Source organism: Abrus precatorius, unplaced genomic scaffold (assembly GCF_003935025.1).
Source record: "Abrus precatorius isolate BTA unplaced genomic scaffold, Abrus_2018 Scaffold5, whole genome shotgun sequence".
Lineage (NCBI taxonomy): Eukaryota > Viridiplantae > Streptophyta > Magnoliopsida > Fabales > Fabaceae > Abrus > Abrus precatorius.
The window spans coordinates 18888189-18914846 of NW_020874395.1; the positions used below are offsets into that span (position 1 = coordinate 18888189).

At 30.0% G+C, this 26658-nt stretch overlaps 2 protein-coding genes and 1 pseudogene across 3 annotated transcripts; 1 reads left to right on the top strand and 2 right to left on the bottom strand.

Moving 5' to 3' along the window:
- The first annotated feature begins 328 nt into the window (after window positions 1–328).
- On the top strand, window positions 329–929 carry LOC113868020. Its single transcript, XM_027503571.1, has one exon. It carries the CDS (start codon window positions 383–385, stop codon window positions 641–643), a length of 261 nt encoding a protein of 86 aa, XP_027359372.1. The 5' UTR covers window positions 329–382; the 3' UTR covers window positions 644–929.
- A 4286-nt stretch (window positions 930–5215) lies between these two features.
- Window positions 5216–6661, bottom strand: LOC113867927 (annotated as a pseudogene).
- A 3101-nt stretch (window positions 6662–9762) lies between these two features.
- Window positions 9763–17214, bottom strand: LOC113867922. Of its 2 annotated transcripts, none has more exons than XM_027503431.1 (3): window positions 17068–17214; window positions 15636–16225; window positions 9763–10277 (listed from the first exon to the last, which is right to left on the bottom strand). In XM_027503431.1, exons 2-3 carry the CDS (start codon window positions 16178–16180, stop codon window positions 10208–10210), a joined length of 615 nt encoding a protein of 204 aa, XP_027359232.1. In that variant the 5' UTR covers window positions 16181–16225; window positions 17068–17214; the 3' UTR covers window positions 9763–10207. The 2 variants fall into 2 exon arrangements, with proteins under 2 accessions (XP_027359232.1, XP_027359233.1); XM_027503432.1 differs by having other exon boundaries at window positions 15636–16214; window positions 17068–17176.
- Window positions 17215–26658: the final 9444 nt, after the last annotated feature.

Genomic DNA, 26658 nt, shown 5'->3' on the forward strand with positions numbered 1-26658 from the left:
AATTAAGTTAAAAGAAAACAAAGACTTGCCCCTTATCTTCTACCAATCACTAAACCAAGAAGCAAACTTGGCCCTCCCACTAAACAAGGTGGGTCCACTGCACTCCCACGTGAATCCATATTGTGTCTCCACAAATAGATGGTGGCATCTTCTTCCCTACAAGTAGGCCCCACCACCCCATCAATACCATGGACCCTCATGATTCCCACAACCTGAATAGCAATAGTCCAACATCACACATGGGTGCCACCACACTGGATCATGATACAACCCTTCTTCTAAAACCCATAACCAAGCAAGCTTGTACATTTTAATTTTCTCATGTAATACAAACATTTCCTGTTTCATGCAGTGTTGAAAGACCAAAGGGAGGTTTTTGGTCATGGAGAAAAACAATTCATTCCCTGAATATTCTTGCTCTTACACTGAATTTGGGTTCAGAGAACAATCAAACTCATACAATTTTAATGGGCCATGCCAAAAGGGAAGTGGGTTTTGTGCAGCAAATGATCCAGAGCTTAAGAGGAAGAAGAGAATCAAGGCATATAACGTGTTCACAGTGGAGGGAAAGCTTAAAACAAGTGTAAGAAACAGCTTCAAGTGGATCAAAAGCAAGTTTGGTGATATTCGCAGTGGCGTGTGAACTATGACACCCTTAGAATAAAAGTGGGCAAGTACAACCTCGTCTTGCATGCTCAGTAATCTCAGCTTTTATGAAGGTATGAAATTAAAAGGGAAAAAAGCTTTCCTTTGTAAAAGAAAATGAAAACAATATTTTTTTCTTGTATACAATATTTATCTTCAAAGGTACTTCTTTCAAGTACAATGTTTTACACAGAAAAAAACAATTAAGTGTGTAAGATGTTTTCTTCAATCAAAGTGTTATTAAGGGTTTTCTAGGTTGGTCTTGTATAAAAGGAAACTAAACTAGCATGCTATATGTATCAAACAGGCAAGAGTTTAGTATGTATCTAAGAATTGAGAGCAGTACTAAACTCCTTTTCTGTTTTTTGTTCTTTTGTTTTCTTGATCGTTTATGTTCTTCGTTCAAGCTATTATTTATCCAACAAACGATTTGAGGTGGTTAAAATCCTCTTAAGGTTTTCTACATATTTTTACAATTGACTCTTCCTTTCATCTAGATAGTTGAGGCTGTGTACAAGTCTAAATCAGGATTAGCTTTAAGAAATTAAATTTTGACAAAAGTCTAACAAGTTCTTCTAAACGACGAGTACAAATTCAATTCACATTGAATCTTTTTATTCTTTAATATACTTTTAATGAAAATATATTTGATAATATATAACGGCTTTTGTGACGTGTGTTTAAGAGTATAAAATAAAAATATATGTATAATAAATTTTATTAGTAATCACAATATATTGAAAATTTTAATATAGTGATAATAGTAAATATTATAAAATTTATTAATTTGTCAAACATACGTTAAAAGAAATTAAAAAAATTAAATAAGTACACGCTAACTTACAAGCTAATGGATGGAACTCTTCATGTATATATTTTGGGATGATAAATATTTTGATTTTCAATAAAAGTATTTTATTTATAACTTGTCTCCATGTAAATAAAAAGAAATCATAAAATTAATAAGGATAAATTTTGATAGTAGAGATAGAGTCAATGATATTAATTAAGGATAACATTGTCATATTATAATAGTTGAAAAACAAAATAATAACGAACTTTAACTAATGTTATTGATTTATGTAATTTAATTAAAAGTACCTTGTATAAAGAATAAGAAGAAGGAATATAAGTCTTCCTTAAGACAAATAAGAAATAATACATTATCACCTATGTAATTGTTAGTGTAATCACAACAAGCAAGTTTTCAATTCTATTTAGTTCCACGTTACTTAACTCTAAAAAACCTAAAGGTTTTTATTATGTCAAAAGTCGTATCCTATGAAATAACATTTAAATCATTTTATTGAATAAAAAGTTCCAACAATCAATGTGATTGATAGTTGTGTCAAAATATTTTGGATCTTTATTAACATTTTAGGGGCGTAATATGCATTAAACACATTATTTATTTTTATCCTTTGCAAAATATTTAACACTTTCAAACCCATTGACAATGTCTAGAAGCACATTAAGCAAGCACAGTATTATTGTCATTAATTTTCTTTGGATTGAATTGCGAAAAAAAAATGTATTACCTCTTCACTTATTTTCTTCTATTTTCATTCCCTTCAAACACAATTTGTGAGACTTCATGTCTTCCAGCCTTGAATGCAATAGCTTGTAAACAATGTTGTATTAATTATGGAAGATAAAATCATTTATCAAATTGACATTTTAGGTTTATCGAAGTTTTGCTTTTAAAATAATGAACTTTTCAAGATATAAAGTTTAATATTGGTAAAGTAGAGAATTTCAAGTCTAAATTATAGCTCGATCACTTTTTCTTACTTTTGAATTGGATTCACATTTTAAAGTTCGGTATTAGAGTCTAAAATAAAAAAAATAATACCTAAAATTACAAAAAAAAGTCAAGTATAAAAAAACTGAAATTTATGGCAAAAAATAAAAATAAAAAAAGCACAAATTCAGGTTTCAGGCAATAAAAAGGAAAAAAAAATTAAAATAGAAACTCAAAACTTAAAGTTACATGTATAAGCTAAAACTAAAATATTAAAAACGTATTGAGATGTCTCATCCTAAGTCGGTGGATTGCTACAAATCAAAGGTTATAAATAAGAAAACTTTAAAATAACCTAAAATATTTTAGACAAGTGAACCATTCAAACTTAAATTAATTTATTTTCATTTCTTAAAACTTACACGTTTCCTTTCATTTTTCCTACCATGGATTATTTTAACAAATTCAAAGCTAACAAGTTGAAATACATTTAGCAAACATGTGTGCGTGTATATGTAATAAAGAAAAAAAATATCAACCATATTATACTAAACACTTAAATTTAGATTTATATGTACATAAATGTTAGATATTTTTATTTAATTTTTCTAAGAAATATAAATTATTATAAAAAGAAAGTTAAGGTTAAAAAAAGGTGTCTTTAAATAAGTATTTATAAATGCTAGTTTGGATAAGCTTTTCACAAAGTATTTAAAAAAAATTAATATAAAATAATAAAATTTTTCTCATAAAATAGAAATAATTTATAACTTTCAAGTTTAAAAAAGTTAAATAAACAAATTTAAGTAACAGCATGTCAATTTTTATTTATGTTTATTTCACGCCATGGGTAAGCAAATGCTATTGCAAGTTAATTTCTCATTTAATTGAGTTTTCAACTTCTTTGGCCATATTTTGAAGGCTTTGTTCGAAAGTTTCGATTGAGAAAGAAAAAAATAGTTTGAAGTGTAAGGAAGGAAAAAGAAAAATTAATATAAAATTCACCAAATTAAAAGAATTTAAAAATATATAATTATGAGAGTTTATAAATACTTATCCTTTCATCTAAAAACTTTCAAATAAAAATAACTATCATATGAAATTTCTTCTTTTTAAAAAAAAAAAAAACTAAACTCTTATAATTTTTTATTTTCAATTACAAAACTTTTCTCTATCTTTCTCTTAAGCATCTTTTTTTTTTCTCCCATTATCTCTAGTTTTTTCTGCCCACTGAAAACAAATTACAATTCTCAACTCTCTACGACGTCTAGCAGATAAAATATTTTCAGGAACAAGTAAATTATAATTTTTTTTTCTGTTATTTTTGGATCTCTTGTCTGTGTAATGTATTTTTCAAAAAAAAATTTATCAACATTACTTTTTTTGGAGTATTTTTGATCAATGGAAGAACAATATCACCATTTTTGTTCAATAAGATACCAAAGTAGATGATTGACTCATTCCATACTAGAAAGAATTGCAGGAAATCTTTTGATAACACTAACACAAACATATTGCTTTTCTAATCTCTTTAACAAGTCAAATAAATCCTCTACCATCCTCTTCAAACACGTAGACCAAAGTAAGTGAACATGAAAAAATTATTCATTAAGGTTGGGCAAAAAAATCTAATTATGCAAGTCCAACCTATAACTAATTTTAAAACAACTACATATGTTAAGTTAGTTTTTTGGTTCCCTATATTTTTTTAATTGAGTTAGTGTTTTAATTCACTTTTTCAAAACTAAATTTGTCTTTATTCATCTAAATCTATATTGTACGTGAGGATATTTACTTTAAATAATATTTTTTAAAGTATAGTTATTATACTAAAGATATAGAATATAATAAATATTTTAAAATTAATTATTATTTTTATTTTATATTTAAATTTACTTTTTAATTTTTAAAAAATATTATAACATAATATTTTTATTATTATTTAATATTATTAATATTTATTTTATAAGTTTTAATTTAAACTTTCATCTTTATTAAAAATAAGTTAAACATAATAAAAGATATTTTATAAAAACTTTTATAAAGTTTAATATAATTAATAAAGACTACTAAATTTTTTTAAAACTTATTAATTCAATGCAACAGTAAAGTATAATAGATTGGTTTTATCTTATAAATTAAATTTACAACTATATTAAAAACATTTTTACCTTATATTTAAATGAATTTAATATAAAATATTATATTTAAAAATAGTTTCAACAAAACATAAATTTAAAACTGATTTTAAATCAATTTTAAATTTTAAATTAGTTTTTTAAAAATAAAATAGTTTATTATTAAATCTATGAAATTAAAGTTAAAATAAATTTAAATTGAGTATGAATGCAATCTATGCACAACTTTATTCTTCACTTTTTTTTATTATACCTTAAATATTTTTATTAGAAAGGATTCTATTTAAGTTAAATAAGATCACTGTAAATAACAAAATTATCTTACAACACACTTAAATACTAAATACTCAAACCTGAGATCCTTACATGGTTTTAGAGCAACATTATGAGGGGAAATCATTTGATTTGCTTAAATAATCGCTTAAATCATTATTTTATTAATATTTTTCCTTCTTCCTCTGCTCTTCCAACTCGATATTCCTCTCTTCCTCCCTTCTCCTATTCCCAACGCCATTCACTACGACTTTTTTCTTTCACTCTCTTTGTTCGTGTCTTTTTGTTTTTACAATTTTTTTTTCTCTATGACACATGTTGAACACGATTTCCGTTCTCATCAGTGACAAAAATAAAACTAGCACTGAAAAGGGAAAATCACAACCTTGAGGTTTCATCAATGTGAAGACAAAGCTTGTTTGCTAAAGCTCCGAATGAATTACAAAAAACAAATTACTCAACATTGTATACACCAGCGATGAGAGCAAGAAATAATGACAGCATTTTTATCTTAATGTATTCATTCCAAATCTACTATCCCAAAATTTGAGAGAAGGATCTTTACTTGATCAACCAAGTCTGAGCCTGTTGCATACTCTGTTAGCAATCCTACAGCAAAACCAAACATTGCCCATCTGTAGAATCAAAATATTAAGTCAAATACAGGAGAGCTTGCACTAAAACTGCATATTCAATTTAATGGCAAGTATTTGATGAATAGTTTTTTAAAGTGCATGAGGACAAACAATAAAAATTTGAGTTTTGTTAATATATGGCTTAGGACATACAATATCTTCAAACATATTAAGAAAATTGTTCAATATATAGAATGACAATTATTAAACTCAAGTAGCTGAGTAGATGCTTCTTTGATTCTGAGCTACATACATTTCAACTCATTGGTATGGATGGAAATAGTGTGTTAGCTACTTCAATTACACCCACAATGCATAAAACTTTGTTTCCAGTAGATTGTGACAACAATCTTTCACAATGTTATTGACATAACTCCATCTTATCAGTTGTGACTCTTCACAAAGCCATTTAATTAAAATGTAAAATTTCACCATCTGAAAATGTAAATGTAATGTCATTGTTTGCTATATTGGGAATTCTGAACCTTGATTAGTTCTTTGCCAAAGCTTCCCAAAAAGGCCCAATTTTTTGCTCTAACTCATGCAATTCAATTAGGCCAACATTAAAGGGGAAAAAATGGTTAGCAATATGACAATCTCCCTTGAAGTTGAGGGAGAAAAGAAGACATAATAATAAAAAAGAACCAATGAATCATGTATCTAGTCACAGTTTACCAGTTGTACCATCATAAAGAAAATACATTTAACATAAACTCCACACATAGAATAATTGCTCCAATTTTATTTTTACCAATAACAACTTTTACCTTCCATTGTTAATCTCATTTTTCCCAATGAATCCAAACAAAGGACCTTGATCTGCTTCTTCAAGCTTCTTCTGTTTGAAGTATTCCTGAAGCTCCTTAGCCTTTTGCCTCTGAAACTCTAATGTAATGACATTCTTATCATATCCAACAAAAGTGACTAGATTCTGTGGGGGAGACTTCACTGTAGGAGATGGTGGGGACTGAGTAGGAGGTGTTGGCTTCAAGGGCTGAGGGACACTACTTGATGATGGTTCTCTTATTGGGGGAGCCACTGGTCTTCTCAAAGGCCCTTCAGCTTGAGAATTCTTATGGTGACACTGTGAGGTTTGAAAGAAGAGAATCTACATGAAGTTGATGAAGAAGTAGAAGAGGAACATGTTGGGATTTTGATGCATGGAATTGAAAATGCCATAGACATTTTTCTTTTGTTTTCTTTTATCCTGATGCTAACTAATTGTGTTTCAGATTTTATTTTATGTTTTTTCTGTTTTAGCATTTTCCCTCTATATTGGCTTGTACTATGTAGTATCTTATCAAAATCAGAGAATAGTTGTGTGTGGATAAGGTATGACCAAGTTTCCTCAGAAAAAGGCTAGTTATGTGGAGTTGTGAGTGGCTTAACCACACGAAGCTTTAAAAAATGTGTCGTTTATTACTTCACCAGGGTCAGAACCTTGGTGTCTTCAGCCACTAGATTTTGGAGTGTTGTGGTTTAAGAAAACACAAGGAGAAATTTTTTTGTAGTTGGTGTCAACTTTTTCTATAAAGATCCACACGTGTTGTGTTGATATTTCATGGTAAAATTTCTCAAACACAAAGGATAATAATAGATACCTGTTGCTTTTAGAATATATGCCCAGCGCCCACCATTGTTGGTTTTTTCTTTTGGCTGGTAACTTTGGAAGAGTTATATTTGAAGATTTTAGAGTTAAAATTATATGTTGTGTTTAGATCAATGATTAAATTATAATTTATTCACTAAAATAAATTATTATAGTATTATATTAAAAGATTTTGGCTAAATGGGTGAAAAATGATAGTATATCGAAATTTACTGACTAAGGAATCGGACTCTATATTTAAAACTGGGATTAGGAGAGAGAAAACTTTCATTAGGCTGTAAATATTTCTTCAGAAGAAGATAATACTTATAATATATGTTGATTGACTCTTATAGTCAAACTAGATAAAAAAAATTATAGAATTAGTGTAATTTTTATTTTTTATGCAAATAAAATAGTCGTATATAATTAATATAGTTTAATTTCTTAATTTAAAAATTTTAGTCATAAATAATTTATATTACTATTTTGTAAACTAAAAAATAAGTTTATCATACATCACATCTATGATTTACTAAATATCATTTTTATATTATATTAAATAATCGTATAAAAATTAGTGTCTAAAATTTACAAAATATAAGATTATAGAAAAATAAGATATAATTAAAATTTGAAGTTAACTTGTTGATGTATTTGAAGAATTTTAAGATATTTTTAAATTATTGTAAGAAATTATATTATGATGTTCAATTGTTAAATAAGTATTTATTTAATTTTTAATAATTCCAAAAGTATGTAATAGTGAAGAGTTATGAAAAGAAAAACTAATTTATGGATTAAATTTGTTAAATAAAATAAAATTGCAAATTCATCTATCGATGCTTAAGCTCAACAATCCTTAGGCCCAGTGTATTTTCATATTTGTGCTTAAGCTCAAACTATTGTTCTTTACCTGTTGAGGTGGATTATTCCACCATGTAATTAATGAATATTAAATGCGACATTAATTAATTGCATCAATAATTACTTGTTTGTGTATTGATGTTAATGAAAAACATGACACACAACGAGATGAATTTATATTTTCAGCTTTACTTTCTCTTGTTCACATGATCAACGTCTTACTCTTCCTCTTTTTCGTTGAATTCACTATTATCCCTAATAATTGAAGTTACATTTAAATTCAACAACATACTAAAAATTTTATACAATGTCATTTGTATATATCTTTATATTACTACATTTATTATTAAATATAAATTAAATTTTTCGAAATCCCTTCTTATAACTAAAGTAAACTAATAAATGTTAGAATAATCTTTACTTTAGTCAATTTTTGAATTGCAACTTTTTAGTGCAGCCCGCTTGATCTCATAGCTTTTCTAATGTAATATATTTTTAAAAAATATATATATTAGTCTTATAATTTTCACACTCTAAATATTTAACATTGAGCGTGAGAGGGTGAGGTGTGTTGAAGTCTAATATCAACTACATATATAATTAAAGTAAAATTTATAAAGACTAAAATAAAATAATTTTCACCTTAGGAGCTAATTTTTATAGTTGAGTTAGTTTTAAACTCAAAATTTAAGATGATATTAAAATCTTTTGTACATCAGATATTAGACCGCCATCAACTAAAAAACCTAGTCACAATTTTTTCTAGTAAAATTACCCTACCCCTACGAATTTTCTATGGCAAAATCTACCTAACTCCTCGAAATTTCTAGTATAATATTAAAAAAATCAATCCTATATTTATATTTTTCCTGTGCAATTAACATGAATTTTTAAATGCAACCTATCTTACTCTACGAATTTTCAGTGCAATATTAAAAAATTCAGTGTTATAATTTTCTTGCTATAGATATTCAATCTTAAGTATATAGTGTTGAAATTAATCTCACATCAACTAGAATAAATTTAGTCCATATACTTAATAATTTTTTTAAATTCGATCTCTAAAATGATTAGTTTTTTTACCTAAGTAAATATTTTTAAATGCTTTTTTTTTTCTTTTTTTGGTTTACAAATGTGTTGATGGTGTTAGAGGAAAGGGGATAAAACATTAAGAAAAAAACACACTTGTATAAGGTGTGTTTTCATTCTTATGACATTTTAAACCTTCTATCGATGTCGTTCGTCTACACACACAATTTTAGCACTTCACACTTACCCAGACCAAGGATTAATGACTAAGGTTGGAATTTAATGTATTGAAAGACCAAATTACCCATATATATCCAGATATAAAATGGACTAACTATATTCAATCCAGGGGGTCAAAGCATATGTTTAATACATCAATATCCATTATATCTATATCAGGACCACATTATAGTATATCATATTTCAAATTCACACATTTATTTTAAAGATGATTAGGCTAAATGGAAAATTGTTAAATACATCAAAGAAAACATTTAACATAAAAGTAAAAGCCTAAAATTATATCCAGAATATAATCCCAACAGTTATTCCAAAGTTCAAATCGCAAGAAAAGTTGTACCCCTCTAAAATTAGCATGGCTCATGAGCTTGGATTGCTCTAAAATAAGACAGAGCAAGAGCAATAAAGGAACTATGTTTATGTTGTATACAGACTGGCATCATGTTTAAAAAATAAATATTATAATGATTAATAATAAATATTTAATTATATTAAATATAGATTTTTTAAAATTAAAGAATTATAAGAAAAAATTAAATTCAAATTAAAAAAACAAATGCTTAATGTAAGAAAAGTCACTGGGCATGAAGAGAAAGAAAATTAACTCCTAAAAGTGGTTGCACCATATTTAAAATATCTCTTAAAAATACTCTCATTTAAAAGTTAAGAATCAATTTATAAATAAAGGTACATTACATCTATGTTATCTTGTTTTTTATAGATAACAGGGCCAGAGCAATAAACTAGAATTTTGTTTGATCCATATAAAAACTAAGAACCTCAGAAAAGTACAAAAAGTCGTGAATCAAAAGGCAAAGAATACACATGACAAAGACAACACAACAAATTCATTATAAACAGAGGAACAAAATTGAAGGCACCCAGCAAGCATTTATAGACACAAATGATCGCTCAGATAAAAGATGGTGCATAAATCTCCATTAGACTGGAAACTTTTGCTCCTTTTCCTCAAGCTGAGTGATGGAAAATAATGGCAATCAGCGACTTGACACCTCAAAAATGGGTCAGCGTCATCTCATGAAAAACCAGGTTACATAATTCCACAGGAACAAGTTTTATGATTCCCATTATCAAATTCATCATCTGAACCATCTGTTTCACTGCAGTTGAATGACAATCCCAATCTCAAATAAGTTAACAAAACAAGGCAAAGAAAACATAAATATGGCAAGGGGAAAGGTTAGAAACTTCCATTACATGCATCTCATACATAAAGCATAACAGAAAGTTCTGCACAGAATAAATAAAACTAATGGTTGTCAACCAATATGGTAAAGGATGAGAGATTAAAAAATATATTAACGGAAGATTAGCTTAATTTGAAACATACTTTAATATGTGATATGGAGAAGACACATATTTTGCTATTTGTAATGAATACCATGGTTATATGTTAACTTTAATATTTGTTTAGGGGAAGAAACAGGAATCATGAGACAGACGGAGAGATCAAAGCTGCCAAACAGAGGTTGAACCACTTGCCGGCCAGGCAGAGATTGAAGCCTAAATATCAAAAAGAGAGAAAACTGGCAACGATCAACAAAACCTTGCATGAGACCCAAAAACATATTGATATAGATGTCAATTGCATATGGGGACAAGCCATTCTTTAGGAAGAATTTTACAATTGTTACATCAAAAAGCAAAAGCTGATGCCTCTTTTCACTATGTGAAATCTACTACACTGGTTGAACAAACACCATTATGTTACATAAAAACAATACGACCATTTACATTTGAATCTCATTTATTATTTTCATCTAGAGTTTTTATTTCTCTTCTTCTACCTCTACTTATTCGGTTATTGATAGAAACTGAAAATCTTGGAATATTATTTATCCAATAAAATGGGAGCTCAGCTCCCCTTACAACAGAGGGAAGTAGTTTATTGCAGTGTTGCTTTTCACTACCTTCATAGCATGAAGTATGAAAATTCCAAAGAAAGTTACAATGTTGGTTTGTAAGAAATCTGACAAACCAAGAAACAAACTATTTACATTTCACACCAAACCGATGGTATAAGGATGCCTATTAAGATGTTCCTCCTTACTATATCATAACCTCTAAAACTAGCCTGAAGACTGAAGAGAACTCACCAAATTTGCAACAAGAATATTCAAGTCATATTCAAAATGCACCAACAAGTCTACAACAAGATATAAGGTAGACAACTAATGCAAGAAAAGTTAGTTTATTTCAAATTTAACAAAACATGTAAGACACACATGAAAAGCTTTGAGTTTCCAAACCTACAACACTTCTTTTGTATGTGTTTGGAAGTGGGAGATTTTTTTTTCTTATGGCATTTCCTTTGAAGCTACATATTGGTAATCAAATTTATCATATAACAACAAAAACAAAGCCTTATTCACTAGATGAGGTTAACTACATGGATTACACAATGCCACAGAACTTGATAAAAAATCAAGTTTTTTGAAGATATTATTATCATGAGATCCCTTTTCATGATTTCCTCCAAAGTTATCTTTTTGTCCCCCTCTACTCTTTTTTCATAGGACCAAAAACCCTAAAATTAACCCTGCTTACTGGTGCTTCTAGTACTTTCTTTACATATATCTATATACCTTAACTTATTTTCTATCATCTTTTCCTCACTAGGTATTACCATAATCTTTTTCCATGTACAATCATTTCTTATCCTTTCGTTTTATATAGCTATACATTCATCTTAACATTCTCAATTTTGCTTCTACCACTTATTTCTTGTGTAGTCCCTTCAAAATCCAACTTTCATTATCATATATGATACTTGGTTGTATAACAATTCGATTAAACTTCTCTTTAAGTTTGATATATATTTTATGATCACAAATAACTATTTATGTCTTTTTTCATCTTAACCATCTTGCTTGTATTATGTGTGTAACATTATCATTCATTTCCCATTGTTCCATAAAATAGATCCCAAGTACTTAAACTTAAAAACTTAACGTATGATATCATCTCCAATTTTAACCTTCAAATTATTTTCATTTCGTTTCATGTTAAAATTGCAATGCAATGCATATATTATGTTTTATTCTTACTCAAGCAAACCCTATAATTCCAACATCTATCTCCACAACTCAATTTTAGAGTTAAACCCTTTCATTGACTCCATTTAAAATTATATTACCCATAAAACATACGCATTTAAAAATAATCTTTTTTATGTCTCTAGTAAGTACATTCAAGACTAAGTTAATCACATAGGGACTCAAGAATAAGTCTTGATGTAAACTTATCTTTATCCAAAAGTCCTTAGTCGCACCTCTCAAATATACATATTTTATATAACTTGAATATAAGTCACGTGAACAACTTTCCTGTCCAAAGCCTTCCACAATACTTTCCTTTGCACATGATGGTATTTTTTTTCATATAATAAAAATCATACATACATCTTTTTCTTTGCTGTGATATATTTCCATCAACTCCATGTTACCCACAAAAAACACACGTTTAAAGATATTCTTTTGTATATCCTTAGTAAGTACATTCAAGACTAAGTTAATTATATAAGGACTGAAGGATGAGTCTTGATGTAGGCCTATTGTATAGCCTGAGTATAAGTCACACAAACATATTTGCTTTCCAAAGCCTTCGAAAACACTTTTCTACACACGATGATATTAATTTTTCCATATTAATAAAAATTATATATATATATATATATATATATATATATATCTTTTTCTTTGCTTTGATATCTTTCCATCAACTTCCTTAGATGATAGATATTTTCTATTGTAAACCTTCCTAACATAAAATTAAAAATTGATTTTCTACAATCTTGGTCTCTTCACTTAATCTATGCTCAATTATCTTTTCTTGTAATTGCAGGGTCACTAATCAGTTTTATCCTTTTGTAGCTAACACAATTATGAATATCTCAATTGTTCTTATATATAAAAACCAAAATACTTTTCTTTCACTCTTTTGGCTTTTCTTAAATGGCAGAATCTCCTTCAATAGCTTGCTGAGCCAAATGACACCTTATTCTCCTATTCATTTACAAACTTCATTAGAAATACTATCAATGCCAACAACTTTACCAATATTCATCCTTTTAAAGGCTTTTTTTACCTCTTCAACTTCAATTTTGCAATGATATGCCATATTTTAATCCTTCACTTAGGTTTCTAAAGCTTCTATACTAGTGATTGATCCTAGTCCATCATTGAAAAATTTATAATTTTTTTCTATCTCTCTTTAATATCTTGATCTGTATCAAAAACTTTTCCTTCTTCATCTTTGATATATTTTACTTTATCTAAATCTCTTGATTTCAATTTCTTATTCTTGATAAGCTTATATATCTTCCGTTCTCAATTTTTTTGGTCCCAACATCTCTGTAACACTCTTCAAAAGCCTTAGATTGTGTCTCACTAACAATTTTTCTTGTCTCATTTCTAACATACTAATACATTGTCTGATTTTTTGCATTATTGCCCAATTTGGAGTAATAGGATGTTTAGTTCAGCTTAAATATGGGGAAACTACTTCCACAATTTGCACAAAATGAACATCAGTTTGTTGCAAATCATGGAGAGAAAACAATAGCTCTAGGAGGTTTCACACAGAAGAGGATTGAAGGAAATTAATATGACACTGTTATGATAATCTTGTGGGAGGGGTGAGTGCAATATTTGGGAAATGGTAGTGTAGTTGGTGAAGCTGGAGCTGCAAACATCAAGGTAATAGGAATGAAGATGCTTGTGGCAGCCAGCCACATCAATGAAATGATGGCAGTGAGATTTGAGAATGATCACAAAGGAAAACCATGAGCAACTATGTCATGAAAATGACATAGTCTTATTAGTCTTTGCTTGGTCAAACATCAAAGAAATCTAATTAGATTTCAGTTCTTATACTTACAGCATGTTTAACAATGGTAGTTAAGGTAGCTCCCATTGTAATAAAAATGGTAGAATCCCATCAAAGATGGTGATTTGGGCATGCAAGGAGAAACCCATTAAAGCAGTACCAGTAATGAATGTTGAACTTGAACAAATGGAAGACAGTCCAAATATTTAGAGGTAAAGGGAGACTGCAAAAAACTATAAGTCAAACCATGAAGAGAGAGATATAGAGAAAATTGTATCATATGATCCATGTATCCATCTCGACACGATGAGGAAAGGCTTAGTTCTTATTGTATAACAGGTTAACTAAATAATTACTTTTAATTTCTCAAAAGCTCTCTTAGAAAGAGTAACTTTAGAAACATTTTTTTTTTCTGAAAGCTCTCCTAGCAAGCTTCAAAATAAAATGATTATTTTTTCCAAAAATAAACTATTAGAATATATGAAAATAGCTTATTATATCTTAGATTATCTTCTAGGATTACTTTCCCTATTTTCTCCCTATTTCTTAGGATTGGTTACCCGAGTTAACTTGGATTATTAAATAAGGATTAGGGTTATACGTTTCATGCACATATCAAAGACATCAATACATTGCAATATATCTCAATCAATATTAATTTAGTGTTTCATCATCTTTTATCTCTCTTCCTCTCTCAATAGTACCTAAAACCCCATCAGTTCAACATAAACTAATCCAAACACTCATTTAGTACTAATGAAACATATTATCACATAATTAAACCAAGAATTAATTACCTAGGAATGCAGTGGCACTAAGGAAATAGGACTAACAAAATTAAACACCATAAGAAATTTTTAGTGAAAGACTTCCTTGGCCCTACACTGCCATTGAACTTCTATTACATCTAAGGGAAGTCCATACACTAATAATCAATGGAAAAATGCTTCAAAATGTTGCAGTCAATGAGTGGTGAGAACAAGGTGAGGGAAGGGGTCTCCAATTTATCATAAGATCAGAAATACCTATTTGAAGAATAAGTAATCTGTGTCTTGAGTACAGTTATATTATTCATTCAAATGGCCTGGGAAATATGCAGCTGTATTTAATCATTTGGACCAACAGATAGGTTTGGTCAAACTTCAAACTAGTTTCTAGAACAGTATCAGATGGACCTAATAGCAATTGGAAAGAACAAAATATAAAATTTTTTAAGATTCAGAATATCTAAAATTGTTTAGATGTAGAAGTCTCTGAAAAGTGAAGCCATGTATGTGCCTCATGTATTCATAAATCAGCTCAAACTTTGCGTCACAAAAATGTAAACCATTTTCACTCAAGCCCTGAGCCAAATTGTGAAACATTTCTTAGACCTTTTCTAACAATAAATATCAGACAGTTAAATCAGTAAGAATAAAAGAAAGGAGAAAGAAGACTATAAAAGCATATGTGATTCACTGTCAATCACGCAAATAAAAGTACCAAGAGTTCCTAGTGATAAAATTTGACACACAAGAGACAAGACCTTTAAGTTTTACATTTGATCATGGAAAAGGAAGCCTGATAAAGAACACAAAAGCAGAGAAAGTATATTCACGGAGTATTTTCATAAGAAAATAAAATTGATATACCTGGGCTCAAATTCTCGTATTGCAACAAGCTCACTACCACAAGCATCTGTCCACTGCACTTTCCTTCTCTCTCTTAGACCAGGAGCATCACTCCCCAGTTCCCCTGATGCCTCATGTTCAGTAGCAGCCTCAACAGGAGCTGGTTTCTTATTTTCTTGCCTTTTCAGGCTACTTTTAAGTCCAACTTTTCTCCTATCGTCATTTAAATTAGCAGAAGGATGCTTGCCCCTGTTGGAAACCAGTGGCCCTGAAGAGACATCATGATGTTTGGCAGGGCCCACTTTAAGATGAGATGGAGTGTCAATCCTTGCAGAAGCACAACCAACACAAATGAAGGAAGCGCACCTGCTGAATAGGCTGCTTTTTCTGGGTGCCAGCGGGAGCTCCTGTTCGGATTCTTGGTCTACCAATTCGTACTGGTTCCAAGGCAAAACTCTCATGGGTTTATCATTACTCCTCTGACCCAAGAGGAGAAAGGTCAGGCCCTTACTATACCCCAAAGCTGAAGAAGAGAAGAATCCTCCCCCTTCTACTGCCAATAACATCAGTTCTGCTCATCGGTGCTCCAGAAAACAATATCTATATATGGCCTTTCACCAAAAGTTAATTATTTATCAACATGAGCACGGCTTCCACAGAGTCAAAATTTTATCTAGTTATCTCTACAGCAATTTTTTAAAATATTTTCCATTCCACTTATTCTAGTTCAATTATTAAACAACAGAATATGCTCAGTTGAACAAGTTCAATGTTTGTAAGATAACAAACACAGATAACAGTCAAGATGCATACTTGGAATACACTAGGACAAACACAGTATCAAAACAACTTTAAGACCTCCTATTGTTTTTTATGCTCCAATAATGTGTTGAAACTGTTGTAGAAAAGCTCGAACAGTTAAAACAGGCCAAAAGGAATAAGCTTTTGTATTTTGCCAAAATTATCAAAACTGTTCGAAATCATTATTGAAAAAAAGTTATACATAAAACTTAACTCACTTAATCACTACATCCAACCACTTTAAACTGTCGTACACTTTCTTAAAAAATCTTAAGACAATTCCGATTGATTCGTCAGAAAAGGATAGTAAAATAACAAATAAAATATTAAAATCCATAGGGAGAAATGGCAAAAGAAGGGGATCTCACCTTCAAGGCAGCCACACCCAAAACACATTTTAGCGTGCAATTCTCTCTCTGTCTCTCTCTTTCTCTCTCTCTCTCTCACACACACACATAAAAGCCCAATTTCACATAAATAATAATAATAATAATAATAATAATAATAATAATTACACCCAGAAACATGTTTTGGTCACTCTACTGTGTTCCACACTTAGATAACAAGCGAGATTCAATAGTGTCGGTTTCCTTCACTTTCTCCGGAAACAAACGGAAAAATGAAATTAAAGGAAGAGGCGAATTGGCAATACCAAAACGTTGTCGGAGAATCAGCGACGGAGATCACCGGCGTCGGAGCGTTGAATCGGCGGGTGCAGCATTTCGATCGGCACGTAGGAACAATAAGAACTCGGCGAGGAATTCAATTAGGGTAGGCCTGTAGGGAAGGAAAAGAGATGAATAAAAAGAAAGAAAAAGAGAAAAAGGTTTGTTTAATATTTTTATTTTATTCAGTTTCGAATTGTTTTAAAGGAAGATGGTAAGAATGTGACACAGGCGCATAATACTAGGCGTGGGGCCCTATTTCAAGGTGGACACGAGGCCATGCCATGCGTCCTTTGTGTTAGTTTCAGCATCCTTAAAATTTGGATATTTATTTAAGTTTTGAATATGATATTGATTTCCACAAAAGTTCTGATGTTTAAAAATTAATTAATTTTAAAAATAATTTATTATGATTTATCTATTAACAAATTAAGAGAATGAAAGAATATATTTTTTATAAGTATTAAGTTAATTAATCAGTTTTAATTTAGTATTACCATATGTAATGACATATGGCAAACCTTAATATTAATTAATACATATGTTAAAATATTTTTTAAAATGAAATATTTAATAATTTTTATTTTTATAAAGTTGTTATTTTAAAATTAGTTATTAAAAAATAGATTTTAAGATTCAAGTTCAATTTGCATAAACATTTAACGATTTTTATAAAAAAAAATCAGTATAAAAAATAATAAAAATTCTCTCATAATTTAGAAATAAATTATATAAAGTCATGTATATACCTCTTTCTAATTATTTCTCATTTTTTTTTCTATATTCTTTCTATCAATCAATATGTCATAATATGTGAGTTATGATTTATATAAATTTGTGGATCACAATATATATATTATAATACACCTTTCAATATGCCACGATATATATTATAATCACCCTTTTCAAGTTGTTTTGACTCACGCATAATAATCATGCATCTCATTCTTTCTCAGTTATATTCTACTTTAATATATCACATACTTTTGAAATAAATCACTACTTCAATTATTCACGTGCATTTACCCAATTTGGACACATATTGGCTATTAAATTATATCTATACTTATTGCATCATGTCAATCTAACATAGAAAATTAATGTAACATCCTCGTTTTTTCTAAACGATTAATTTATTAATATAGTTTTAAGTTAATATATAGTACTTGATTTTTTGGAAAAAATTGAGATAGAATTAGCATGAGATGCTTTAGACAAAATTGTTAGGTATATTTTTAAGAAATTTTTGGTAATTTTTAATTTTTATATTTTTAAGTTTCAAAAAATGTCAATTTGTATTGGTTAAAATTGCTGTATAATACTAAAAATAACATTTTATTTTAAAAATAACAATAATAATAATAATAATTATAAAAAAATTTATATTTTATTTATAAATATTATTTGAAATATAAAAATAATTTTTTTGTAATTAATGAGCATTTGTGAATTTTCTGATTAATTTTACGTAAATTAGTTATATGCTCAAGCAGAAATTGCTTGTAAAAATTTTGGACACCAACTAAAGGACCAATAGTGTCAAAAATTATTTTATAATTATGTTTAATATATTTCATGATTATTTTTAAATTTTGGAATTTTTATCTAATTATTTCAATTAATTACAAAAGAATTAGTGAAAATTCTAATATTATATTATTATTTTTACTATTTAAGATAAGATCAATTCATCCAATTCATTTTCTTCTCTCTTGGCTGCCGTAAGTGTCTTCTTCTCCTTCCAAAAGCTTTGAAACTTCTTTGGCTCTAATCTTTTGATTTTTCAAGTAAGTTCATTAAATTTTTTTAATATTCCATCTATTTTCATCATTTTGAACACTTTTAACCGATTAATTTTTTTATTTTCTCCCACTTTTTGGGTGCTGGAACAGTTGCATGAGGGTGAGATTTTGTCCAAAAATTTTATTTCGAAATTATGTTTTAATTAGCTTAATCTTTCTATATTTTATAATAAATAATTTTGGTGCTTTTTGTTTTGTTAAAAATACATTTGGGGGTTTAAAACCCTTGGTCTAGAGGTGCTGTCCCAAGAGTGTTATGAAGGAAAAATAATTATTTTTAATCACCTTTAGGCTTATAGTATTCCATTTACATCATAGAAAACAATTGTAAGACCCGTAAGCCATTTTTACGAAAATTAGAAAATGATAGTTTCAACTCACTAGTAGTGGGTTGGGTGATTAATGCCTCTTAACATTGATCATGATTATGTGTGATTATTTGGTTAGGATCGTGGTTTGAGAAGTGGTGAAAAGAAGTCGTTGGTGAGAAAAAAATCGGTATACATTTCAAGGTAAGGGGGGACATATCTATTTTCACGGGTATAGTAGAAAAACGTTGAGAAATGAGTGTTTTATTCTTTGCTATGTATATATGAATTATTTGAAAGAATTTATAATTATTTCCATACTTAGTGTACAATTGTTTGATATTCCTTTTTGAAATTGATTTTATGTGTGATAATGTTTCTATGATAATTGTTTGTTGAATTCAGTATAAATAATTGATTACCTAAAATACTTGAGGAATGAACTATCATTCATGTGGAGTGAGCATATAGAAGGTCTGTTGAAAGTTGAAAAGAATTAGAGAATTGTGAAATAAAGATATTAAAAAAAATCTTCTTTAATTTCAAGTGGTTTGATCAAAATTTATTTAATAGTTTTTATATATTTAAAATATACCTATATACATATTTAAATAATTTAAAGGATTTTAATTCATTTTAAAGAATTATTTTAAATGGGTATTTTGAAATGTGGTGATAATTGGAAAAAGGTATTTGAGAGCCATTGAAATAAAAGAAAAGTTGTGAAATGTGGTGGTGGTGAGACTCTGTTTAAAATTCGAAGTGTATTGAAATTTTCAGGCTATTTTGCAGAGAGAAGAAAATTTAGAAATATCTGAATTATAGAGGAAACTCTGCCGGATTGTCAGTGAAATTTTGAAATATATGTTGTTGATTAAAAAGAAATGTTTAATACCTAATTAAAAGACTGAAATTAGGTTCATGCATCATAAGCATGTAATGATGATGGTGTTGGATGGGAAGTATACGAAATCTAGGGGAGACTCCAGGTTAGTCTTGGGGATAGTTGGGTGTGATTGAGCCGGGCAAAGGTCAGGGCTCGCAACCCTGTGCTGTCGGTTCTCACTGCAAAACTGGACTATCCTGACAGAACCCGATGGATTATCAGAATCAGTTGAGCTATATCTTTAAAACTATCTAATGAGATGGTTATGACCAAGAATGGTTGGTGATAGTGAACTCCTGATCCTTCCCAGAAAGAAAGAAAGAGAAAAAGAAAGAGAAAAAGAAAAAGAAAATGATTTAGGCCCACATGCATGTGTCAGTATAGCAATTAATTAGGTGATGCACAGAATCATACATGGCATGTACATTATGTGTTGAGTTGGTGCTAATTGCTATAATGATTGTAAATATCTTGACGTGTTTTCTACTGTACTTTGGTTGAAATGGGTTTGTCTCACCCTTTTAGTTGTTATGTGTGTTGTATGTGAATATGTTTAGTAAGTGAGGACACAAATGGCCTGACCACCATACCAGTTCAGCGTCACAGTCAGATATGATCCTGAAGGAAGATGGGCGCACGATTGGGAACAACAACAGTCCACCCATACTGGCACTATTACCTTTTTGTTAGATAGAAATGGACCAGGCTCACGGGTATACCCCATCCCCATCAGGGTACCCATGAGACTCACTTTTTCATTTACTCCTAGAGTACTGTTAACTTTTGGAGGAAATGGTATTTTTGATAATCATGGGTCTAAGGAGAAAGCTTGTGAGGTCATTTTTGTTGTTGTTGTCTCTGATATCGTGACCCCACTTTATTTTGTATATAAATCAGCTATGTGTATATGTTTATATGACTGCACGACTGTATATTTTTACAGATAATATATATATATATATATATATATATATATGTATTTGGATAACTGGTGCAGATGATGTATTTAGTTTCTATTAATGTGAACAGACGTAAACTCATACATGTGGCTTTCTTACTGCTTGGATTATATTAATATTATATTTATATTGATGGCGTAATAAGTAGTAAGGGTGTCACAATTAACACATAAAATATCACACAATATCACACCATACAATCAGTACAATATGCTGAAGGTCGAACACTTCGGACTCAATCCAATTCGTACAATTTCAATATGGTCTTCTAAGCTAAAGTTCAGTATTTTGTGTCTTTTATGACTTAACTCATATACGTTCTAAGTAACTTAGTTCTAAAACTTCTTAATGTTGTTCTAACCTATAACTTTTTCTAAGAATCTGATTTCATTAATTTCAAATAAACCCAAAACCTTTCTTTATACCAAAAATATACTTTCACCATATGATTTCATAAAAATTTATAGATTTTTACTAAAATAGGTTACTCAGATTCTCATGGGATCACTATATATATATATATATATATATATATATATATATATAAACTAAGGCTCGAGAATACTTCCCTTACCTGGAAATGGTTCCTAAAAATGAGTTCTTTGAGATATTTAATAGAGAATTCCACGATATTAACTAGAATATCGTCCACAGATGAATTTTTCAAAGTATTTTGAGATAGATATCTTAATATGAGAAGAAAACTGAAGGAAAGGAATAAAATAGAGATCTAAGCTCCGAGAAACTTACTTGAATCCGAATGAAATCGATGTTTGAGCTCTAATCTAGAAGAGATTTGAAGTTCGGGAGAGTTCTCCCTTGAGAGAGAAAGGAGAAATAACAGAGAAAACAAAGAGAAAAGGTCGTTTGGTGAGAAATTAATGTTTTTTAAGCTAGGGTTCCTTAAATATCCTTCCAAACTTGCACGACCTCTTCTGAGCGATAAGATTCTTGCTTGAGCGAGCTTCATCCTCACCTGGGCAAGCCTTTCTCGCCTGAGCGAAATAACCAGACAGTGAAACTACTCATCTTTCTGATATTCTCGCTTGAGTGAGATACAATCTCGCTAGAGCGAGCTCTACCTCGCCTGAGCGAGATTGAGTCCAGAAAACACCCTATCTTTCCTACGACTCCTCGCCTGAGCGAACTCTATCTCACTTGGGCGAGATGCTCCCAGCCTGAGCAAGACCCTTTTCTTGCATGGGCGAAAGGATAGTTAGGTCAACTTTATCTCATCTCACTTGAGTAAGATTTGTCTCGCTTGAGCGAGAGAGTTCTAGAACGCTTTTTTTTAGGAAATCCTACCTTGCTTGAACGAGATCTATCTCGTTTGAGCGAGATACGTTTTATCCAAATTCCTATTTTTCCTACACAAGAGCAACAAAATTGAGGGTGTTACAGATAGTCGCCAATTAGCCAAACCACACATGGATATAATGTGTGCGTTCACGACCCTCACAACAAAGGTATAGTTAGAAGTTCACACAGGAAATGAATGTGAGGCCCGTAAATGCATCTCACTATTAATCGTGTACACGTTAGTATCTCGCTTGATCTTTGTTATGTTTAATGGAAATAAAATCTGAATCCACAAGGATAAATTCATAAAATTGTCTGGTTTTATTTAAAGTGTATGGTTTAAAATGAAAATCAGGAGGAAATACTTTAGAAATGGCTTTGTAAGGATTTTTATCCCAAAATTCAGGTTCCCTCTGTATTACTGAGGAAATTTTTTCTTTAGCAAGATAGTGTGATGGATTTTGGGGTTTTTTAGAAGTTTGAATTTGTTTATCTTTCTGGAGGAGAGCAGTTTTACTATCCTTACTAGGGGGTTAACTGTTTGGGTTAATGATTGGACAATGGTGTTTAGGCTAGTTAAGTCTAATTTCATTTTGTCTTCAGAGGCAATATCTGCCCATGATTTTTTAGGTAAACTACTCAAGCTCCCTTATTGGATAGCTAGGAGTGTACTAACGGGTAAAGCATAGTCTGCCTTTGTTTGTTTGGATATTTTGGTTTGGGAAGAATCAGCCTTGTTGGTTGATTTATTTTTAGGAATTCCATATTGTTGGGTAGATGACTCAACAATTTATATAACTTTCTGGGTTGATGACCCAGCCGGAGTAGATGACTCCGAAGAATCTGATTGGGAGTCTGTCGAAACAGACTTTGCTTTTGTTTTATTAAGAGTTAGAGCTAACCTGACTCTTCCTTTTGAAGTTCCTCCACCCCGTGAAGGGGCTGTGGCCTTTTTAGGCATATCACTTGTCCTGTAAGAATTTACAGGTAAGGTAATCAGGAAGAGAATTTGAAGTGCCTTTGAGATATTCAATTTCAAAATAAAAAACACTTAAAATTGCTTACCATCTTGTAAAAATTTGTTTAGAGGCAAGGTTTTTAACATCTTTTTGTAAAATTTCTTTAGCAGACTTACAGTCTACTCTAATAAGAAATTTCTGATTTAATAAATCTGATTGAAACTTTGAGACGCATAAATTAATTGCTAAAACTTCTTTTCTAACAGTTGAATAATTCTGTTGTGCAGAATTTCAATGTTTTGAAGTATATGCAATGATATGCTCATGGGAGTCGACTCTTTGTTTGAGAATGTCACCATAACCTATGTTAGAGGCATCAGTTTCGATAATTTTGAAAGCTTAAGGAATTGGAAGATAAAGACACTTTATCTCTTTTACTTTGGTTTTGATTTCCTTAACGATATTAGTATGAACATCAGTCCAGGAAGGAGGATTCTTTTTAAACCGGTCATGTAAAGGCTTAATAATATTGTTAAGGTGAGGGATAAAATCACCTATATAATTGAGACATTCTAAAAGCCTTTGTAACTGGGTTTTGTCAAGGATTCTATCAGAAAATTTATTAGCAAATTCAATAGATATGTTAATAGGGATGAGAGTCCCTCGGCGAATATTATGACCAAGGAATCTAATGTTGGTTTGGAAAAGATTGATTTTTGATTTGGAAATAACTAGACCATTATGTTTGACAACATTTATAGAGACATTTATATGTTTGAAATGCTAGTCAATAGAATGAGAAAAAATTAATACATCATCAATGTAGACAATGACAAATTTGGATTAAGGATTGAAGATATCATTCATGATCTTCTGGAATTTAGAAGGAGCATTTTTAAGACCAAAGGGCATTACGTTCCATTCGTATTGCCTAAAGGGAACAGTGAAAGCAGTCTTGTACCTATCTTCTTCAAAGATTTAGATTTGCCAAAATACAGATTTCATATCAAATTTAGAGAAAATCTTAGCAGAATTGAATCTGTTAAGAAGATCTTTTTTTGCTAGGAATAGGATATATAATCCATTGAAGAGCTTGGTTAAGAGGCTTGTAGTTGATAACTAATCTAGGAGTACCTCTTTTTAATTCTGCTTGTTTATTAACATAGAACACGGAATAGGACCATGGACTTTTACTTTTCCTGATAAGTTTTTTGTCTAAGAGATCTTTGATCTCTTTTGACAATATGGAGGAATTTCTCATTCATTTGAATAGGCCTCGCCTTGGTAGGAATCTGACTTTCTTTAAAGTCTGTTTTATAGGGAAGACTAACAATATGCTTTTTTTCTATTCTAGAAAGCATTAGGAAGGTCAGAACAAATGGAAAATTAAATAGATTCTAAAAGAGATTGAATCATTTTTTGAAGTGATGAGTTCTTTAATTGATTATCAATATTAGCAACAGAAACTTCTTCTTTCAGAAAATTAATTTGATTAATTTTGTTTTGAATGAAATTAATATTTCTAGTAAAATGTTTGCTAGAGAATTTAAATGTTATTTGCTTACCTAAATGATAATTTGATTAACTACAAGTCTCTCAACCAAGCTCTTTAATAGATTAGATATCCTATTTCTAACAAAAAAAAGGTCATCTTAACAGACTCAATTCTACTAAGATTTTATCTAAATTTGATATGAAATTCAGATTTTGGTAAATCCAAATCTGTGAAGAAGATAGGTACAAAACTGTCTTCACTGTCCCCTTTAAGCAATACGAATGGAACGTAATGCTCTTTGGTCTTAAAAATACTCCTTCTGAATTCTAGAAGATCATGAATGATATCTTCAATCCTTATTTCAAATTTGTCATTGACTACATTGATGATGTATTAATTTTTTCTCATTCTATTGACCAGTGTTTCAAACATATAAATGTCTTTATAAATGCTGTCAAACAGAATGGTCTAGTTGTTTCTAAATCAAAAATCAATCTTTTCCAAACCAACATTAGATTCCTTGGTCATAATATTCACCAGGGGACTATCATATATATATATATATATATATATATATTCTTAAACTCATTCTTATTCGTGACTTTTACGATAAACTTTGTCTTAAATGATTTTAGACAAATCAAAAACCCTTTTTACATCAAAACTGCATTTTCACCATATAGTTTCAAGATAACTCTATGGATTTGCTATTTAGAATAAGGTAATTTGGTTCTTTTAAGATCAATATACATATTTAGATAGAATCTAGGGTTCGGGAATAACTCCCATTACTTGGAAATAAGTCTTTGAAACTAAGTTCTTCGTGAGCCCTAAAGAGAAACTCCACATTTTGACCAGAGACACTACCCAAACACTAGAGTTCTTCCTAATATCACATAGTAGAGTACTATTATAAAAAGAGAAAACAGAGAAATTGGAGCGAGATTTAAGAGTTAAGAACTAGAAACTTAGATTTGAGTGAAATGGACGTTCGAGCTTAGATCCAAGAGAGATTTAGGATTAAAGGAGACTTTCTTTAAGAAGGGAGAATGAGAGAACAAAGAGGACAGAGAGGGAAAGATGGTTTTGGTGAAAAATAAAATTTCTCAATGCAAACTCTCTTAAATACCCTTCAAACTTGCGAGTTCTCGCTTGAGTGAGCGGACTCTCACTTGAGCGAGAAAACTAGATCATAATTTTCTAGCTTTTTCTGATATTCTCGCCTAGGGGCAAGAGGTATTCTCGCCTAGGGGCAAGAGGTATTCTCGCCCAAGCAAAAATAGGTCCAAAGAGCTTTCAACTTTTCCTGTGAGGCTGCTTGGGCAAGACCCCTTCTCACTTGTGCGAGCCATTGCACGCCTGCATGATAGGAAAGTTGAGGCGATATTATCCTCTCTTTTTTAAGCGAGACTCACCTCGCTTGAGCAGGAATATTCTAGAACGTTTGGTTTAGCACGACTCTGTCTCGCTTGAGCGAGAAAACCTGCACCAAAATTCTTATTTTTTCAAAAATAAGGAAAATAAAAACGAAAGTGTTACAAACTAGGCCTTAATATACATTTGGAAATATGGTACTTGTTCCATGATGTTTTATTTTGACAAATTCCAACAATCTTGACCTTAATTAAAATTGACACATCTTTTGCTTTCATTATGTATGTTGACAATCATAGTTAGACAGAACCATAACACTCTGCTGTGAAGAGTATACTACACACATTACATTAATGTAAAATAATGTTTGTGTATTATCACCACATCTTATATAAAAGCCAACTAATGTTTGTGTGTTATCATCACATATTGTATTATTATCAACCAATGCTCATATTTTATTATCACACATTTTGTATCGTTGGCATGTGCTATT